The 18,953-nt window shown below is 47.2% G+C and overlaps 1 protein-coding gene across 5 annotated transcripts in view; it reads left to right on the top strand.

Moving 5' to 3' along the window:
- VPS13C (vacuolar protein sorting 13 homolog C) overlaps nucleotides 1-18,953 on the top strand; it is a 127,410-nt gene that overhangs the window by 78,592 nt on the left and 29,865 nt on the right. For all 5 annotated transcript variants that reach the window (XM_082197992.1, XM_082197991.1, XM_082197990.1 and 2 more), the window contains 12 exons: nucleotides 1,392-1,621; nucleotides 2,111-2,203; nucleotides 3,831-4,196; nucleotides 4,428-4,517; nucleotides 5,298-5,453; nucleotides 12,848-13,112; nucleotides 13,724-13,884; nucleotides 14,215-14,336; nucleotides 14,452-14,746; nucleotides 16,059-16,448; nucleotides 17,494-17,598; nucleotides 18,631-18,795. In XM_082197992.1, coding sequence (XP_082054118.1) covers nucleotides 1,392-1,621; nucleotides 2,111-2,203; nucleotides 3,831-4,196; nucleotides 4,428-4,517; nucleotides 5,298-5,453; nucleotides 12,848-13,112; nucleotides 13,724-13,884; nucleotides 14,215-14,336; nucleotides 14,452-14,746; nucleotides 16,059-16,448; nucleotides 17,494-17,598; nucleotides 18,631-18,795 — 2,438 coding nt within the window. The remainder of the gene's footprint in view (nucleotides 1-1,391; nucleotides 1,622-2,110; nucleotides 2,204-3,830; nucleotides 4,197-4,427; nucleotides 4,518-5,297; nucleotides 5,454-12,847; nucleotides 13,113-13,723; nucleotides 13,885-14,214; nucleotides 14,337-14,451; nucleotides 14,747-16,058; nucleotides 16,449-17,493; nucleotides 17,599-18,630; nucleotides 18,796-18,953) is intronic.

Below are 18,953 nucleotides of genomic sequence, written 5' to 3'. Positions count from 1 at the left end.
CACCACCTGTCGCAATATTAAATTGTAAATCGATCTCCTCTAATCTGTGAGTTATAATTCTCTTGGCAGAAATTAAATCCAATTTTAGTAGTTCAGATGGGAATAGTCCTAAGGACACAAGTTTCCCATGTATTATTTTTGCCCAAGGGCTAGGGGAGTCATCTCTCCAGAGACACTGTATCAGGTGGAGATTTGGGAGTTTATGCCATAATGCCAACCAGTAACAGAGGATGCATTTCCATAGTGTGGTTTCTAGAGATGTCACATTTAGTTCGAGTCGTATAGCTGTATTGTCTACACACCTGGGTAGTTTTAGCAACCTTCTTAGCAGTTAGTTTTGGATTACCTCCAGTTGGGTTAGATTAACAAAGGACCCCCATATTGGGAAGAGAATTTCCTATCTTTCTGAAGCAAGCAAAAAAGAGTTCCTTGTCAACTGTGTCCCTGTTCACCACCAAATGTCATTTGGTCTTAGGTACCTTTTATGAGCAGGGGGACGCAGGTGGCGCTGTGGGTAAAAGCCTCAGCGCCTAGGGCTTGCCGATCGAAAGGTCGGCGGTTCGAATCCCTGTGGCGGGGTGCGCTCCCGTCGTTCGGTCCCAGCGCCTGCCAACCTAGCAGTTCGAAAGCACCCCCGGGTGCAAGTAGATAAATAGGGACAGCTTACAAGCGGGAAGGTAAACGGCGTTTCCGTGTGCGGCTCTGGTTCGCCAGAGCAGCGATGTCACGCTGGCCACGTGACCCGGAAGTGTCTTCGGACAGCGCTGGCCCCCGGCCTCTTGAGTGAGATGGGCGCACAACCCTAGAGTCTGGCAAGACTGGCCCGTACGGGCAGGGGTACCTTTACCTTTACCTTTACCTTTTATGAGCACTGCAGTGAACAAACCATTTATTTTGTTTTCCATTGTTTGGAGATAACATTGCTTGCATTTTTTTTCTTTGGGTGGTGAATCAGTGCTTGGTTTAGTTCAACCTAACCAAAATAATCAGACAACTTTTTGAAAAGTAAATGGGTGGATCATGCAAGTATTTCTATTATGCTTTCCTGCATCGGTATACCTGTATAAGTGGATCCCCTATCAACAGAAAATGCACATGTCACATACAGCTGAAACACTAGACTTTTCTATTATGAAACCAGAGAAAACTGACTTATCAGGATGTTCAAATCGTGAAATAAAATTTGAAACAGTTATTAATAGCAAGGAGCACAATAATGCCAACAGTACAGTCACATTTATGCATCCTGGATGCAACTACTAGGGCAAATTTTCTGAACTACGCTATTGTAAAAATTGTATTTTATGGTGGTGCCGTGGAGGTATGTTTTTCATTCTGTTGTGGTGACTGGCTGCTAAATCAAGACTGAACTAAATTTTAAACTTTTCTAGGTGGATCCCCGCAGCCCAACATGACAGTATTGACACGGATCATAGAACCAGAAATTGTGTTCGTTGCCAACTTATCAAAGGCTGATGCTCCTGCCTTAGTAGCTTCATTCCAATGTGATTTCAGTTTGTCAACTAGCCCTCTTGATCGATGTATGAATGCTCAAGTGCATGACTTGAAAGTGCTGGCCTGCCCTTTCCTCCGAAAGAAAGAAGAGAAGAATATTACAACAGTAAGTTCTGTGCTGTAGTTTATCTTTTATAGCTGGAGAGAATAACTCCTTTCACTCACAAGCCGTGTAGCACTTCTGAGGCACTGCATTTCTGCAACTGGCTGGTTCTGGAATGAAAAAGGTGGTTCTACACAATTGAATATAGTGCAGTATTATCTGGGAATAACCTTCTGGATGGCTGAGACCTTTACATATGGTTTTCCTGGCATTTAGTTCCATTCAGTAAACATGCTTGCTCCTTATTGCTCCCTGTTCATCACAGTTGTGCTTATACTAATGCATTGTCGCTTTATTACCCAGGTCCTATTCTCCTTGTGGGAGAGTATACTTTTTAGTTACTGATTTCCTCTCAGTACTCCCTCCCCCTTATTGCAAAATAGGATACTTCAGCAAAGCATTAATTTTTATCTTAATTAGAATGAAATCAAATAACTTTCATGCTGTTTTAAGTTTGAGGGCATTTCTAACAGTATGCTTGTATTCTCTAAGATTGTACAACCTTGCTGTCTGACTATGGAAGCTGTGATGCGTACTTCAGAAATGCAGAGTGTGACAGTGATAGTAGAAGAATTTATTGTAAAGGTTAGTAAATGGTATTGTAATGACAATTTCCCCCTGTATTTCCAGAAAGGCCTAGCGCTGGTTTTAAAATACATGTCACTTTATAGACTGCTGTTTTGTGGTGACTCTGAAGTGTGCCTTTTTCTGACGCCACCCTTCCTTCAATAATATGGGATGGTCCCTTTATTATTTGTTTTAGATGCCAGCCTTTCCACTGAACTTGGTTACTGAACTTAGACCATATATTTTGCTATTCTCATCCTCTATTTTATCTGTTACTGTAATTTTTATTATTATTATTGTATGCTGAGTTCTGGCAGTTCCCTCGCTGCAAGAAGCCACGTTACAGGGAACCAGGCAGAGGGCCTTCTCTGTAGTGGCACCCGCCCTGTGGAACGCCCTCCCACCAGATGTCAAAGAGAAAAACAACTGCCAGACTTTTAGAAGACATCTGAAGGCAGGCCTGTTTAGGGAAGCTTTTAATGTTTAATAGTCTATTGTATTTTAATATTCTGTTGGAAGCCGCCCAGAGCGGCTGGGCAAACCCAGCCAGATGGGCGGGGTATAAATAAATAAATAAATAAATAATTTATTATATTACACCACTTAGATTGTGTGTTTTTTTAATTAAATGGGTTAAAATGTTCTAAAATAAATACATTCACCAAGTGGTTCATCCTCAGGGGGCCCAAATGAAAGAGGGACACCTCACCCAGAGTTGTTCTCTCTCCCCTGACTCTACTCCTGTGTTTGGAGGAAAGATCTTTCTCATTGTGGGACATGGGCAACAATGCTGAGACCAGCTGCCAGAGGTCCTCGCAGGACAGCATGAGTGTGCATCTTTATAGTCCATTCCTAAATATGTGCTTCTACCTAGACCAGCAGCTTGCCCCACAATTTTCCACAGGAACAACTGGAAAAATGCATTATTACTAGAATACAATAAGCCTTAATGGGCTATTTAGCCAAGGCATCAGGATGGAAGTACAAAGCACAAAAGTAAAAGAATGCAACAGGGCTTATTCCACCACCTCCTTGGAGTCCCCTCCCACAAGAAAACCAAAAAGACAAAAAGAAGAAAAGCAAAAACTCCAAATGTAGACCAGAACAGCAACACTTTTAAAATTTCAGACTCCTCATCTGGTTAACGCTCCTAAGAGAGCATTGTACAGTGTATACCAAGAGACTCTTCCTCTTGTCAGTCATTTTCACCACCACCAGAGACTGTGCCTGTGGTGCCTGTTCTTGTTCAGGAAACTAACCCTGGAATAGGTCAGGATAGGGAAGAAGGGCAGCAGAGTTGAGTGGCTATAAAAGCGAGGACACCCTTCGGACTTCTTAAGGATCTGGGTCCTCTGCCATGAATGAAGACTAAAGAGTGGCAAGAGAGGAGGTGCCTGCAAAGTAAATTGTAAGTTCCCTTCATGGACTAAACTTGAGAAGTGACAAACGCACCGTGTGCCTCACATATTTTGTCAGAGAAGGCCCCTTTAGGGGAAACGGCCAGTGTTTAAAAGTAATTTCCTTGCACAAGGCAGTTGGTAGATGCTTTACGGAACACCACTGTGGCGCCATAAAAGACACATTGTTACATGTTGTGCATATAAAACATTGAAACTTGTTAATTCAGCTTTTTTCCCTTTTAAAGATTTCACCAATAATTCTCAATACTGTAATTACTATCATGGCTGCCATGAAATCAAACCTGAAGGATGAAGGATCTGATGAGACTGCCTGCAATACGGTGGACCTCTGGGGTATCAAGTCTGTTGACCAGTGTCACTATTGGTTTCTTGGTGTTGACATGGCCACAGAAGCAACCGAAACATTCAGTGCTAACGAGCAGTGTGTGAAGAAGGAGAACCTGGTTGTTGAGGTGAAAGCTGTTCAGATCACTCTGGAGTGTGGTTTGGGGCATTCCACTGTTCCCTTACTGTTAGCAGAATCAACATTTTCAGGATCAGTGAAAAACTGGTCTTCTCTCATGGCGGCCACAGCCGACATGACACTGGAGGTATGTAAATATAAGAAGTGATTGATGCTTTATATTTGAGGCATGGTCTGCCATTGCTAGGTCTAGTGATAATTTGAGTTACATCTGTAAATTATTTTTAGGTACTTGTTCCATGTGCATGTAGAATTTTGTTTCTTAAGTTTTTATTATGCTTGACTTAGGTGTGGTAGATTGAAATGAAGCCTAATGTTAAATAATTTTAGCTCTTATGTTCTCAATATTGTATCCCAGGTTCACTATTACAATGAAACAAATTCAGTTTGGGAACCACTTATTGAGCGAGTTGATAATGAAAGACGTCAATGGGACTTAAAGTTAGAAGTAAGCAACCTTTTATAAATACAGATATATAAATATAAACACCATTAATTAATGAAAATTCAAACTGTTATTCCTGTCTGGATATTGCAAATTCTTTTTGCCAGCTGAAAAGCAAAGTGTATTTTGCCATGAATTTTAGGCAACCTTCCTCCAATTAGGGGCCCTCCAGATCAGTCCATCAGTCCCTGGTAGGTTGGTGGAAGGCTTCATTTAAGGATGCTAGCTGGTGGAAGACTTCATTTAAGGATGCTAGCAGTTGCTCATCCTGGACTTGGTTTTGTAGTGGCATAGTCTCATTCTGTCTTTGCTTCAAATTCTAACCAGCCACACAACCCAACAGGCTTTCAGGGCTGCTTACAGCATAAATGGCAGTAACACACACCAAAAGATAATTAAAATCTTACATTGCACAAATTATTAAACTATCATATTTCAAGTTAAAAAAATATTTAGTTCAACTTTCTCTGACTATTCAAATGCTCTGTTGAATATATACCCTTCTGTACTCCATGTTTAGATTCTGAAACATGGACTGTTTATAAGCAGCTGTTGAATTAGAAGTTTCTAAAAATTAATTTGAAATTTAATTCCATGTTTGCCAAGTCTTCCTTGTATTACTTGTATTATTGTATATTTCCATTGACCAAACAGAAAGATTATTCTTGGTCTAAAGCAAAATTGCAAACCTAAATGTTAGCATAATTTAAAATTGTGCCTCCGCAGTTCAATTTCCAAAGTTTCAAATGGGCAATAATTTAATAATGATGCTATTTATTTTAGATGAAGACTAACCCCTTACAAGATAAAAGTTTGTTGCCAGGAGATGACTTCATAGTTCTACCAGAACCTCAAAGTGTCATCAATATATCTTCAAAGGATACCATGAATGTAACAATATCCAAATGCTGTCTTACTGTCTTTAGCAATCTAGCTAAGGTAATTTCATATGAATTGTGGTGAGGTTATTTGTAATCAAGCCCTTTCAAGTGGTAATTTGATTAACTTGCGGGAGAAGATAATTATTGATTACATATTATGGGGTGGCATTTTTCTCTTTCTGTTTCAGTTTAGCTACTGACTGTTTAAGGGAGCAATGTTTTCCTTTATACTGAACATGCTGCAAATTGATGTCATTGAGGGGGGGAAGGTGGAAGAGAAGGCATTGATTCAGATCCTTGGTTAACCATGTCAAGGAGAGCTATTTCCCTTTATCAACATAACAGGGAAAACAATATTTTTTTAAGCAGCTCCTGAAAAACATATTTTTTTGCCCAGGCCTTTCCTGGATTTCTTTTGCTCTATTTTACTGCTTATAACTTATTTTGCTATATTTGGCTGTTCATATTTGTCAGGGGTTTAGGAGCAGAGGCAAGGGCAAGGGAGGAAACAGAGAGCGAAGGGGAGGAGGCAGAAGAAAAGATGAGTGATGACGACGACCCGAGATCTCCGAGTCTTTCCAGTGAATCAGAGGATTCACAGAAAGGAGCACCAGTGGCCAGGGCAAGGGGGGAGTCTAGGGGGGCACCCCAGGAAGATAGAGCCAGAGGGGACTCAGAGGAGAGCAGTTGGAAATCGGGACCAGCGTCACCGCCAGAGAGCAGGGAAGAGGAAGGGAGCCAGGGGGCAAGCGCTGGCAGCTCACCACAGGAGGGAGGGCATGAGTCAGGAGTGGCCACACCTCCATCGGGGAGCGAAGAAACGGTTAAGAGGAAAGTGGAAGGTTGGGCGCGCGCGCCAAGTTCAAATGCAGAGGAAGGCGGCGCAGTAAGCAGCCCGGAAAGGGAGCCAGGTCCTAAAGCCCGGCGCAAGGAGGCAGGAGGGTCCGGGTCAGCGTCAGAAGAATCCCGGAAGGAAGAAGCCCCGGGGGGTAGAGGGACCCAGAGGAGGACAGTCAGGCGGAAAAGGTGGAGCAGGGCTAGGATATTAAGTTGGTGCGCACGGGGCGGAGACTCAGACGGAGCTTCGTCGATCTAGCTACTAGACGTAGAGTTGCGCGCAGCAGCGTGAGAATGGAAACTGTAATTCAATAAAGACTTTTACTAAATGATCGCTGGCTAGCGTGATCCTCTGTGAGCTAGGATCTTCAAGCAGCTCTGACAGTAAGCTCCGTCTCCAAATTGTGGGCATCTACAGCCCCGAGGAGGGGAGAGAAACAGGTGCCTACTAGTGAGCTCACGAACAGCAGACGACATGACGGCTGAGCAGCAGATAGAGGAACTCAGAAAAGCAGTGGCACAACTGAATGCCGAGGCTCTCGCATCCAGGAAGAGAGAGGAGGAGGCAGCTGCCGCCTGCAGGGATCTCCAGATCAGGTTAGACGTGCTGACGAAGCAGACACCCCGGCAGGAGGGAATTGGGTTGGCGAGACGAACAGGCGGTCTGGTCTCTCACTTCGATGGGAACCTGCAACAGTATCCCAACTTTAGAGCAGACGTACTGTGCGCACTGCAACTGCTGCATAAAGACTTTAGAGATGAGCAAGAGAGAGTGGGATTCATCATGGCCCATTTGCATGGGGATGCTAAAGCATGGCTACGCAATTTATGGAGGGATAAGGATCCGGCGCTCCAGAATGCAGATGCCTTTATTAAAGCGATGGATGGGTGTTTTTTATCAAGTATTGACGTGGATCTTGCCCGGAAGGAGGTGCATGGGCTAAGACAAGGGAGGGCCAGCGTCAGACAGTATCATGCACGCTTTTTCGCCTTGGTCAGTGCCCTGGAATGGGACAGAGATTCGGCCCCTGTAAGAGACCTCTTTTGGGAGGGGTTGCACAGCTTGATTAAAGATGAGATCGCGAGGGGGGAGAGACCCCGAACCACCCAGGAGGTCGTTCAGAGGGCACTGGCAGTGGGGGTGAGGCTGGAAGAACGTCCGTGGAGCAGGGACGAAGGGCGTGGAGGGCGCGAATCAGCCAGGGGCCCCTCCTTCCTTCCCAGAGAAGCAGCGCGGGCGCAATCCACGCCTCCGCCAGGAGGAGGAGCCGAACCTATGGAGGTTGGAGGTGCAAGGGCTCAGTCAGCAACCAGAGCCCTAGCACCGGCAGCAGTGAAAGCGAAGCCTCCTAGAGGGAACAGGAAGTGTTACGTCTGTGAGGAGCCAGGGCATATGGCGAAAGAGTGTCCCCAGAGGCTCCACAAGCTCACTGCAGCCTCAGCAATGGTGACTGCAGCAACGCAGCAAGGAGAACCACAGCAGGGAAACGACGATGTCTGGCTGGAGGAAGAGGCACTGGGGCCCAGCCAGACGTGTCAGTGAAGCAGTCCCCAGAGATTTTACAGCCCGTGAACCCCCTCCCGCCCAAACCAGTGGTGAGGCTCACCGCATCTCTCCAGCTGCCCAATGGAATCACCATGGACGTGCCAATTACCATCGACTCGGGCAGCAACGCGGACTTTATAGGGCAGGAGTTTGTCGACAAGCACGCTATACAGTTGCTGCCTGCCACGCTGCCCCTGCAGGTTGTCACAGTGGATGGAAGGGAGTTGCTAGGGGGGCAAGTGGTGAAGCAGACGCCGCCAATGGTGATGCGACTTGGGAATCACAGGGAAATCATCAGCTTCAACGTCACTCAGCTATCGGACACGCCCATTGTATTGGGCATGAGTTGGCTGGACAAGCACAGCCCGGCGCTGGCTTGGTACCAGAGGCAGCTGACCTTCGGCTCTTCCTTTTGTGCTGAACACTGCATCATGCCCCAGCAGGAAGGGGAGCAAGAGGAGTCACAGCTGCAGCTAGGCACGCTGCAAGCGATTCCCCACAAGTACGCAGAATTTTTGGAAGTTTTCTGCGAGAAGGAGGCGGACAGGCTACCCCCTCACAGACCATATGACTGCAAAATTGACCTGCTGCCGGGGGCGGCGCTGCCCAAAGGGAAGCTGTATTCCATGTCAGAGGACGAGCTGCAGGAACTCAAAGAGTTCTTAGATCATAATTTGGAGCGCGGTTTCATCCGAGAGTCCAAGGCAGCGGGGGGCAGTCCTGTATTCTTTGTTAAAAAGCGAGACACGCCCCAAAAAAGACTGGTCGTGGACTATCGCATTTTAAACAATGGGACCAAGCCGTCGGACTTCCCCATGCCACGAATCGACGACCTCCTGGCGAAGGTGCGGAAGGGAAAAGTGTTCACCAAGTTAGACCTGCGAGGGGCGTACAACCTCATTCGCATGCGGGAGGGAGATGAGTGGAAGACGGCCATGTTCACGCCACTGGGTACCTACGAATACAGAGTTATGCCTTTTGGATTGCAAAATGGCTCCCACGTTTTTCAAGCTTTCATGCATCACGTGTTGGCGGGACTTCTCTACAAGACGTGCGTCTGTTTCTTAGATGACATCCTGATCTTTTCGGAATCGCAGCAGGAGCATGACAGACACGTCAAGGAAGTGCTGACCAGACTAAAGCAACATAGGCTCTACGCCAAGCTGGAGAAGTGCCAATTTGACGTGACGGAGGTGGATTTTCTGGGCTACAAGTTGTCTGACAAGGGGCTCGCCATGGACAGCGCCAAGGTTCGAGAGGTATTGGATTGGAAGAGTCCACGCAACCGAAAAGAGGTCCAAAGGTTTGTCGGCTTTGCGAACTTCTATCGCAAGTTTATCAAGGGCTTCGCTATGCAGACAGCGGCCATCACAGACACGCTTAGCTCCAAGAAAAAGAAGTTCGTTTGGACAGAGGAGGCGGAGCAGTCCTTTCAGGCACTCAAGCGTCTCTTCGCGTCGGAAGAGCAGCTGCTTCACGTCAACCCCAGCAGGCCGATGAGGGTGGAGACAGACGCCTCGGACAGAGCCGTGGGGGCGGTCCTGCTGCAAAAGGACCAGCAGGGGGTGTGGCGGCCAGGAGCGTTTTACTCCAGGAAGCTCAGCAAGTCCGAGCAGAACTACACCATCTGGGACAGGGAGTTGCTGGCCATTCATGCAGCGTTCAAAGCGTGGAGGCACTTCCTGATCGGCGCCAAGCACACGGTGCAGGTTTGCACGGACCACAAGAATCTGGAGCACTGGCGCACGGCGCAGTTCCTGAACCAGAGGCAGATACGTTGGGCTGAGTTTTTTGCGAACTTCGACTTCCGCATAGAGTATGTCCCGGGGGACACTAACATCATGGCGGACGCCCTCTCCCGTAAGCCACAGTATCTGGAGGACGCAACGCCAGCGGCCGCCATGCACATCTTCGCACCAACAGTATGGGCGTGCGCCGCGGCCACCGTGGACCTGGAGGCGGTGCGACGAGCGTTGCAGGATGACTCCTTCGCGCAAGCAAAGATGGCAGAGGTGCAAAGGGGCAAGGCTGCGGCCGACGGTTTCCAGCTACGAGATGGATTGCTCATCCGTAAAGGGGCCATCTACGTGCCGGGAGACGACCTTCGCGCCAAGGTGCTGCAGCAGCTGCACGACGCGCCCACGGCCGGGCACTTTGGCAAGGAGAAGACGGTGGAATTAGTAGCCAGAGATTTCTGGTGGCCTGGAATGAGAGGGGAGGTCGCAGACTACGTGGCGAGGTGTGACACCTGCCAGAGGGCCAAACCAGTGCACAGACCGCCGGCAGGACTGTTGGAACCGCTGCAAACTCCGGTCGAACCTTGGGAAAGGGTGGCTCTGGACTTTGTCACAGATCTGCCCAGCTCGAGGGGCAAGACGGCAGTGCTGGTGGTGGTGGACCTGTTTTCCAAGATGGCACATTTCATTCCGTGTGCGAAGGTGGCCACGGCGGAGCAAACCGCCAAACTGTTCATAGACCACGTGTTCAAGGTTCACGGTCTGCCACGGTCTATTCTGTCCGACCGCGGGCGGCAGTTCATCTCGAATTTCTGGCAGAAGCTGATGGGCTTCCTAAACGTCAAGATCAACCTGGCGTCGGCGAGACACCCGCAGACCAACGGGCAAGCGGAGCGGGTCAATGCCATCATGCAGCAGTACCTGAGATGCTATGCGAATCAACAGCCTGCAACGTGGGTGGATTACCTGCCGCTTGCCGAGTTCGCCTACAACAACACGAAGCACGTGTCCACGGGGGTCACGCCGTTCTTCGCCAACAACGGGAGGCACCCCAGAACCTTCCCGGGACTGGAAAGAATGGGGGAGGGGGAGCCGCAGACAGCAGATGCGTTCGCGTCGGAGCTGCAGGAAGTCCACGATCAGCTGAGGCGCCACCTGGAGCTGGCCAAACACGCATACAAGGTACAAGCGGACAGGCACAGAAGGGTTGGCGAAGAGCTCCACGTGGGAGACTGGGTCTGGTTAGCAGCCCACGCAGTGCCGGCCAGGTCGTTGGCCAAGAAGAAACTAGGGCATAAACAACTGGGACCCTACCAAGTCGAAGAGCAGGTCAACCCGGTAGCTTTCAGACTGGCACTTCCGGAGGGTTCCAGAATGCATCCGGTGTTCCACAGATCGGTGCTCACTCCCTACAAGGCACCGCACAGGTTCCAGGAACCCGGAACGGCGCCGAGTCCGGTCAGAGACAGAACGGGGCACGCGGGAGTGGCACAGAAGGAGCGCATCAATGACGTCACGGAGATTTTGGACTCCAGATGGGGGGAAGAGGGGGTAGAATACTTTCTCGCCAAGGAGGGCACCCTGGCCAGTGCGAACAGCTGGGTGCCGGGCTACGCCTTGGACGAACCTCTACTCAAAGACGAGTTTCATGCCCTCTTCCCACATAGACCTATGCCAGCAGACTTTTTCGACGACTGGCTTTTCACGCCCACGCTTTCGGCCAGCACTTTCCGGGGGTTCGACTCGGACGAGGACCCGACACAAGACGTCCGTTCCCCGGAGGGGTCACCCTCGGGATCTGCATCAGAACCCTCGTATTGGTGGGACGATAGACCAGAGGAGCAGTTCCGCAGAAGGTGGCTGGAAGGCCCAGGACGAGCAACGCCGCCAGGAGGAAGTGAGGGAGAGACGGACATGGACGTTTTCGGGGACGACCCTGGTTTCGAGCACGGCGGCACAGAGATGGAAGCGGAGGTGACCGCCGTCGACGAGAGCAGGGAGGAAGACCCGCGAGACTTCAGATGGAGGCCCGCCACGGGAAGCGAACGATATCCGACGTTCGTCCCTTTGCAACAGCACACCCCAGCTCCAGCACCGGAAGGAGGGGAGGGGGGAATGGGGGGCTTCGAGGGGGGGATGGATGTCAGGGGTTTAGGAGCAGAGGCAAGGGCAAGGGAGGAAACAGAGAGCGAAGGGGAGGAGGCAGAAGAAAAGATGAGTGATGACGACGACCCGAGATCTCCGAGTCTTTCCAGTGAATCAGAGGATTCACAGAAAGGAGCACCAGTGGCCAGGGCAAGGGGGGAGTCTAGGGGGGCACCCCAGGAAGATAGAGCCAGAGGGGACTCAGAGGAGAGCAGTTGGAAATCGGGACCAGCGTCACCGCCAGAGAGCAGGGAAGAGGAAGGGAGCCAGGGGGCAAGCGCTGGCAGCTCACCACAGGAGGGAGGGCATGAGTCAGGAGTGGCCACACCTCCATCGGGGAGCGAAGAAACGGTTAAGAGGAAAGTGGAAGGTTGGGCGCGCGCGCCAAGTTCAAATGCAGAGGAAGGCGGCGCAGTAAGCAGCCCGGAAAGGGAGCCAGGTCCTAAAGCCCGGCGCAAGGAGGCAGGAGGGTCCGGGTCAGCGTCAGAAGAATCCCGGAAGGAAGAAGCCCCGGGGGGTAGAGGGACCCAGAGGAGGACAGTCAGGCGGAAAAGGTGGAGCAGGGCTAGGATATTAAGTTGGTGCGCACGGGGCGGAGACTCAGACGGAGCTTCGTCGATCTAGCTACTAGACGTAGAGTTGCGCGCAGCAGCGTGAGAATGGAAACTGTAATTCAATAAAGACTTTTACTAAATGATCGCTGGCTAGCGTGATCCTCTGTGAGCTAGGATCTTCAAGCAGCTCTGACAATATTTTTATGATGTGTATAATTATTTATACTATGCTGCTTTTATGTTGTATATTGTGCTCCGCTTTGTTGTATTTTAAAGTTAAAAGGTCTAGAAAATATTTAAATAAATGAAATAATATAGAATAGTTGGGGAAGAAAAGCATTAAAGGTTACAGGCAGGAACAAATGCTTTGATAGTAGAATGCTGCTTCCTTGATGCTCTGGGTTGCTTCCCGCCTTCATCAAATTCAGTCTATGAGCGCTTGAGCTCCCTTAAAACTTCTCAATCTAGTTCTTTGTTACCATTCCCCCATCTTATTCAGCTTATTTCTTTCTTATACTTCATTTTCATTCTTCTGCTGTTAATGGTCAACTTTAATCTCTGATAGCTTTGAATATTGAGTAGCCCAAGAACATTTATAGTCCATGTATACTTTAAATTGTTTGCTTCATCTTAGGGATTTTCAGAAGGAACTGCCTCTACGTATGACTATGCATTAAAAGACAAGGCTCCTTTTACTGTGAGAAATGCTCTGGGTGTTCCCCTCAAAGTTCATACATGCAGAAATCTCCAGGTTGTTGGATTAGCTGCAAAAGAAGATATTCATGATATAGCAATTGATCAGAACTTGGAATTTGAATACTCTACAGTGGATACCCCACACAGAGGAAAGTTATCTGCAATGTATCGCCTGGAAAGTTCTCTATTCACTTTGAGCATTGGTAAGATGTAAAGAATGCTGCGTGTGTTTAGGAGGGTTAATCTGGGGAGGGAGGGGGACAAGGCAAACAACTCTGGTAGGGAGTAAGCTACTCAAGACTAAGTACATGAACTGTTCACAATTCTAGAAATGCCTGTGCTTAAGTTAGAATCAATTCTGAGTAAGAATAGTTGTAATGAGCAATGTTAGATTGATTTTCAAGTTAAGTGTTTCCCATGCATTCAGAAAAAGCACAAGATGCACCCCTCCTTTTACTGGACTACTTCAGAAGTACAAGCAATTAGGTGTTTTTGCACATAACAGCCATAAAACAAAACTGATCCCCTCTGCTGCTAGAAAAGAAGCAACTCAGGTTCCACCTCAGTCTTCTGCATTCCTCCTGGAAAACTTTGCTTTCCAAAGGAAGGAGATATTTGACTGTGTTTTCTGATATCATCGTTGTATGAAGAGATACAGTCACAGGAAGAGTAGACTGACACTTGCTGATCCTTTTTAAACTGAAAATGTCATGTAACTTGTAAGTCTTTGGGACTGAGATATTACTGCTTGTATATATTTAAATAAAAGGGGTGGGTTTTTTATTTAGTTGTTGCTTTGTTGTTGTAAAAACAGGACCTAAAGGATACACAGAGGTGGCAAATATTCCCATAGCAAAACCAGGAAGAAGACTTCACAATGTAAGAAATCCTCAGAGTGATCACTCAGATTCTGTTGTAGTGCAGATAGATGCAGCAGAAGGAAATAAAGTTATTACCATACGCTCTCCGCTTCAGGTAAATGATCATGTTGTATGTTAAAAGCATGATTATTGTGTTCTAAAATGCTTGTGTTAAATTACTGTGGTTGATTTGAAGGCTGCTTTAGATTTGGGTGGGCGGGCGGAAAAGATGCCCCAAAGAAATATAAATGGCAGATCGCTGCATTTAATTGCAAGGCTAAACTTCGGTCAAAGTTTGGGTAGAGTATTGTCAAATAGTATCTTAGCTTCTAGGAGGGGTACATCAACATTGTTTGCTGGCTCCTTTATTGTTTACAATGCTATCAAATGCTGCTTACCACTTTCTTTATACATACTGGTAAAATATGCTGTGTTTTAATTTCAGATTAAGAACCACTTCTCTGTCCCATTTACAATTTACAAATTTGTTAAGAATGTTAAACTGTTGGAGCCTATAGGTGTGTCTAAGCCTGAAGAGGAATTCCATGTTCCATTAGATTCATATAGGTATTTTTTTCATTTGCTTCAGATTTCTTAAGCAGTTTTACTTTTTTAATAAAGAACCCCAAAATTTAACAAGGATTTGATTTCTCCCTCCTTCCCTTCTTGTACTTGAGCTTAGGTGTCAGCTATTTGTTCAGCCAGCTGGGATCTTAGATGGTCAGTATAATCCTTCCACAACCTACATATCCTGGAGAGAAGAGCTTCATAGGAGCAACGAAGTCAAGTGTATGCTACAGTGTCCATCAACTGAAGTCAATTTTCTGCCTCTAATAGTGAATACTGCTGCTGTGCCTGATGAGTTAAACTTCATTGCATCCCATGGGGAGAGCTGGGATCCAGCCTACATTATTCATCTCTATCCAACACTCACTTTGCGGAATCTTCTGCCCTACTCTTTACGATATCTGCTTGAGGTATACCATCTCAGGACTGGATATAACATACCGTATTTTCCGCCCTATAGGATGCACCTAATTTTTTTGGGGGGGGGTGGGAAATAAAGGGAAAAAAATTATTCCCCCCCCACAGCCGCGGGGGAAGCCCGAGCTTTTAAAAACGCACCTACTGTAGTTTTTAGAGGAGAAAAGGATATCTTCCCGAAGCACGGGGCGTTCTGCTTCAGAGCGCCCAGCGCTCCGGGCGGCAGGCTGCTATCCGCAGCCTAGGGAGCCTTGCGGGAACTCCTGCAGGGCTCCCTAGGCTGCGGATATCTGCCCGAAGTGTGGGGCATTCTGCTCCAGAGCGCCCAGTGCTCCGGGCAGCAGGCTGCTATCCGCAGCCTAGGGAGCCCTGCGGGAACTCCCGCGGGCTCCCCAGGCTTGCTGATAGCATCCTGAAGCCTGGAGAGCGAGAGGGGTCCGTGCGCACCGACCCCTCTCGCTCTCCAAGCTTCAGTGAAAGCCTGCATTCGCCCCATAGGGCACACACAGATTTCCCCTTCATTTTTGGAGGGGGAAAAGTGCGTCCTATAGGGCGAAAAATACGGTGACTTGAAAATGCCAGGGATGATTTGATCCTTCATAGAGTTGCTTCCGTCTTGTGTAACATATTTTAAGTTTGGTATGCCTTGAAAAACCTTGCTCATAAATCTTAATTCCAATTGCCTGTTGTAATTTTAAAACCACTTTGCATTAAGTGTGTCTTTGTCTGTGAAGTGAACAGCCTTATGATTTTTGCATATGATTGGATTATTGCAGTTCTGAAGACTTGGAGGTATAAGTGGCTCATTTTTTAAAAAATTCCCAATTTTGCTACTGTTTCTTCTAGCAGGACCTGGTTGGGTGAACAGAAGGAGGAAGAAGGTTACTGCACGACTTGCAACTATGTCATAGACTAGTGTTTGCCCACCTGCTGCCCTCCAGATGTATTGGACTACAACTTCTGCTAGTGCCAGCCATTACAGCTGTGCCAGTAGAAGCAGATGAGAATTGTCCAAAACAGCTGGAGGGCACCAGATTGGGGAAGGTTGTCATAGACTCCTGGGGTCTTAAGCTGAGATGATTAGAATACTGTGTGTTTATTGCAATATTCCTAAAGCTGTTTCTTTTCTACATCATTTTCAATTGTGTTAAAAATAGGTTGTGGCTTATGATGTCCTTGTGCCAGTTTTCTGATCGATATTGCTTATATTTCTTTCTTTATAATAAGAAAGATGTGCAGATGTCCTTGAGTGTAGATACTCTATTTTCCAAAAAATATTCTATAATTTTTGCTGGTTACTTTTAGGGAACAGCAGAGGCCCATGAACTGCCAGAAGGGAGCACTGCTGATGTTCTTCATTCGAGAATCAGTGGTGAAATAATGGAACTAGTCCTGATAAAATATCAAGGTAAAAACTGGAACGGACACTTTCGACTCAGTGACTCGCTGCCAGAGTTCTTTCCTGTGTGCTTCACATCAAATTCTGCAGACACGACAACAGTTGATATATACATTCACATTAGGAAAGTCGGCAGCCGGATGGTTCTGTCTGTGTACAGTCCTTACTGGATCATCAATAAAACCTCCCGTGTTCTACAGTACCGTGCTGAAGATGTGCATGTAAAACACCCAGCGGATTTTAGGGACATTATCTTGTTCTCCTTCAAGAAAAGGAACATTTTCAGTAAAAATAAGGTATGATGCCAAGTTCACATATGCTGGCCTTTAAGGGGTAGGCTTCTTACCTTGGGTGCTGGCTTTCCTGGCTATTGCAAGAGTTGCTGCTACAAGAGGAAATGGAGCCAAGAGGGTGAAGAGGGGTGCTTAGCAAGAGCTGGTAAATTCTACTACCCGCAGCAGCTGCTCTCGCTGAGGGAGGTTGCAGGTTGCTATCATGGCGGGAGCCGGGGGGAGTTCCCAGGAGAAGTGGGCTACAGCAGCACACCCTGATAGTGGCCCTGAGTATCAGCAGTGCCAAGGGAAGTGAGACTGTTGAGGAGCTGCATATGCTACTGGAGTAGGTGCAGAGGTCAGCATTGAGGAGGCAGCATCTGAGGTCCTGCCATGGGGCCATTGCCTACTGGTGGGCGATGACCCCTGGCAGCTTCACCCAGGTGGTGAGGGCCTGCAACCCAGACACGCTCTGTGGCCTGATTTGGAGGAATTATGGGTTGGGCATGTGAAAGTGACTGGGCTTAAAGGGGGCATTTGGAGGAGTGAGGGGAGGGAGGAAGGTTAATCTAGGACAGGCAAGAGTGATGATCTGTGTGGTACCCAATCTGGGATTCCTGGGAGGGAGTGGGAGTGAGGGGGTGGAGTGGGGGCAAGAGAATTGGTAAAGGGACACATACAGGAAGGAAGTGGGTAGCCCCCTATGCATTAGAGGGAGAGAGAGAGTGCTGCTTGAATTGGAAGGGTAGCGAGGATTAAAAGGGGTTCTTTGAAGGGAGAAGGTGAAAGTTGTCTCTGTGTGATACCTGTATGAGGCAAGGTCCTGAGTAATCTAGAAGGGGGACGGGATATGTACGTGTTGCAGCTGAGAGGGAGGACTGGGGCAAGTGGGGTCAAGGAAGCCAGAAATGAAAGGCTTCCAAGTGAGTTGTCTCTGCACATGAAGCATGTTTGTTTTCCTGTGATCCCTGGAATAGCCATTAACTCATCACAAAGCCTGTGAAGCAGATGAGTGTCCTCTGATTTTGGCATCTAATAATATGGTTTTTTTCCTCTCCTCCTGATGTAGATCCAGTTAAGCATCTCCACTAGCACGTGGTCTAATAGTTTCTCTCTGGATACAGTAGGAAGTTACGGATGTGTAAAGTGCCCAGCTAACCTTATGGATTTTCTGGTAATATCTGGGTTCTGTACTTCTTATACTAATTACTGTTCATTCCAGATGCATAGAACAAAATCCATCTTGAATTTCAGTAATAATTTAGGGTGCACGAGGCCATCTTTCTGATACTTCTTTTGCTCTCCTTGGTGTCCCCTGTGCAGTTTGATATATGGAACATAGCACAGACTATGATGCCTGTCCAAAAGCAGAGAGTGATGTTACATCTTTGAAAGGAAGTTGACAGGGATTAAAAGACCACCCAAACCAAGCCTTTATAGACCATGTGGCAGTAGAAGACCACGACAATACAGTGGTGCCCCGCAAGACGAATGCCTCGCAAGACGAAAAACTCGCTAGATGAAAGGGTTTTGCGGTTTTTGAGCTGCTTCGCAAGACGAATTTCCCTATGGACTTGCTTCGCAAGACGAAAACGTCTTGCAAGTTTGTTTCCTTTTTCTTAACACCGTTAATACAGTTGCGACTTGACTTCGAGGAGCAACTCATAGAACGCGGTGTGGTAGCCTTTTTTGAGGTTTTTGGTGATTTTTGAAGCTTTTCCAAAACTTTTCCGACACCGTGCTTCGCAAGACGAAAAATTCGCTAGACGAAAAAACTCGCGGAACGAATTAATTTCGTCTTGCGAGGCACCACTGTAGTGAACTTTCCTACTCTAGGCTGGTTTATATTACTTATGTGCTAGGAAATGCAGGCAAAAGCCATCACATTCTGATCTTTATAATTTCAGTTTACACATCCACAGTGTGCTTGTGAGGAACAAAGGAGTGTTTCTATGTTTGTGTGCTGTAAGTGAGCTAGAGAGATATTCCTTGCAGTTAAACTCTTGAGCCCTTGAGCACCATAACCAGATTATTCTCAAACCCAAATGAGCAACTACATGGCTTCTTCACTTTTTAGATAAGTAATCTATATTTGTTCCTTGCCTCTCATTTAAACCTGAAGAGTTGAGCAGTCAGGGAAGGGAAAAAGTTTTTTAAACACTGTATGGTGCTTATATTAGTATGTTTAATAATATCATTTTTGCAGGTTGGCGTTAGCATTAAAATGAGCAGTTTCAATCTCACTCGGATAGTTACTTTGACTCCATTCTACACCATAGCAAACAAAACATCTTTCGAGTTGGAAGTGGGAGAAGTGGGAGCTGATGGTTCACTTCCTACTAATAAATGGAGTTATTTCTCATCTTCAGAGGTAATTTTTAAAGCAATGCTTCTCACTCTCACATCACTGAAAATTTCCGAAGCACATTTTGTTTTTATTTGATCTGAATGCTAGAGCCTCTAGACCTAAAAGGAGTCTTGCTGGGACCATAAGAAAATGGCAACAGATAAATGAGCAATAATCCTACC

The sequence above is a fragment of the Podarcis vaucheri genome (genome assembly GCF_965113315.1).
Source record: "Podarcis vaucheri genome assembly, chromosome: 14".
In the NCBI taxonomy this organism is placed as follows: domain Eukaryota; kingdom Metazoa; phylum Chordata; class Lepidosauria; order Squamata; family Lacertidae; genus Podarcis; species Podarcis vaucheri.
The sequence above is the reverse complement of the archived record's forward strand: the minus strand, read 5'-3'. Positions and strand labels throughout refer to the sequence as shown.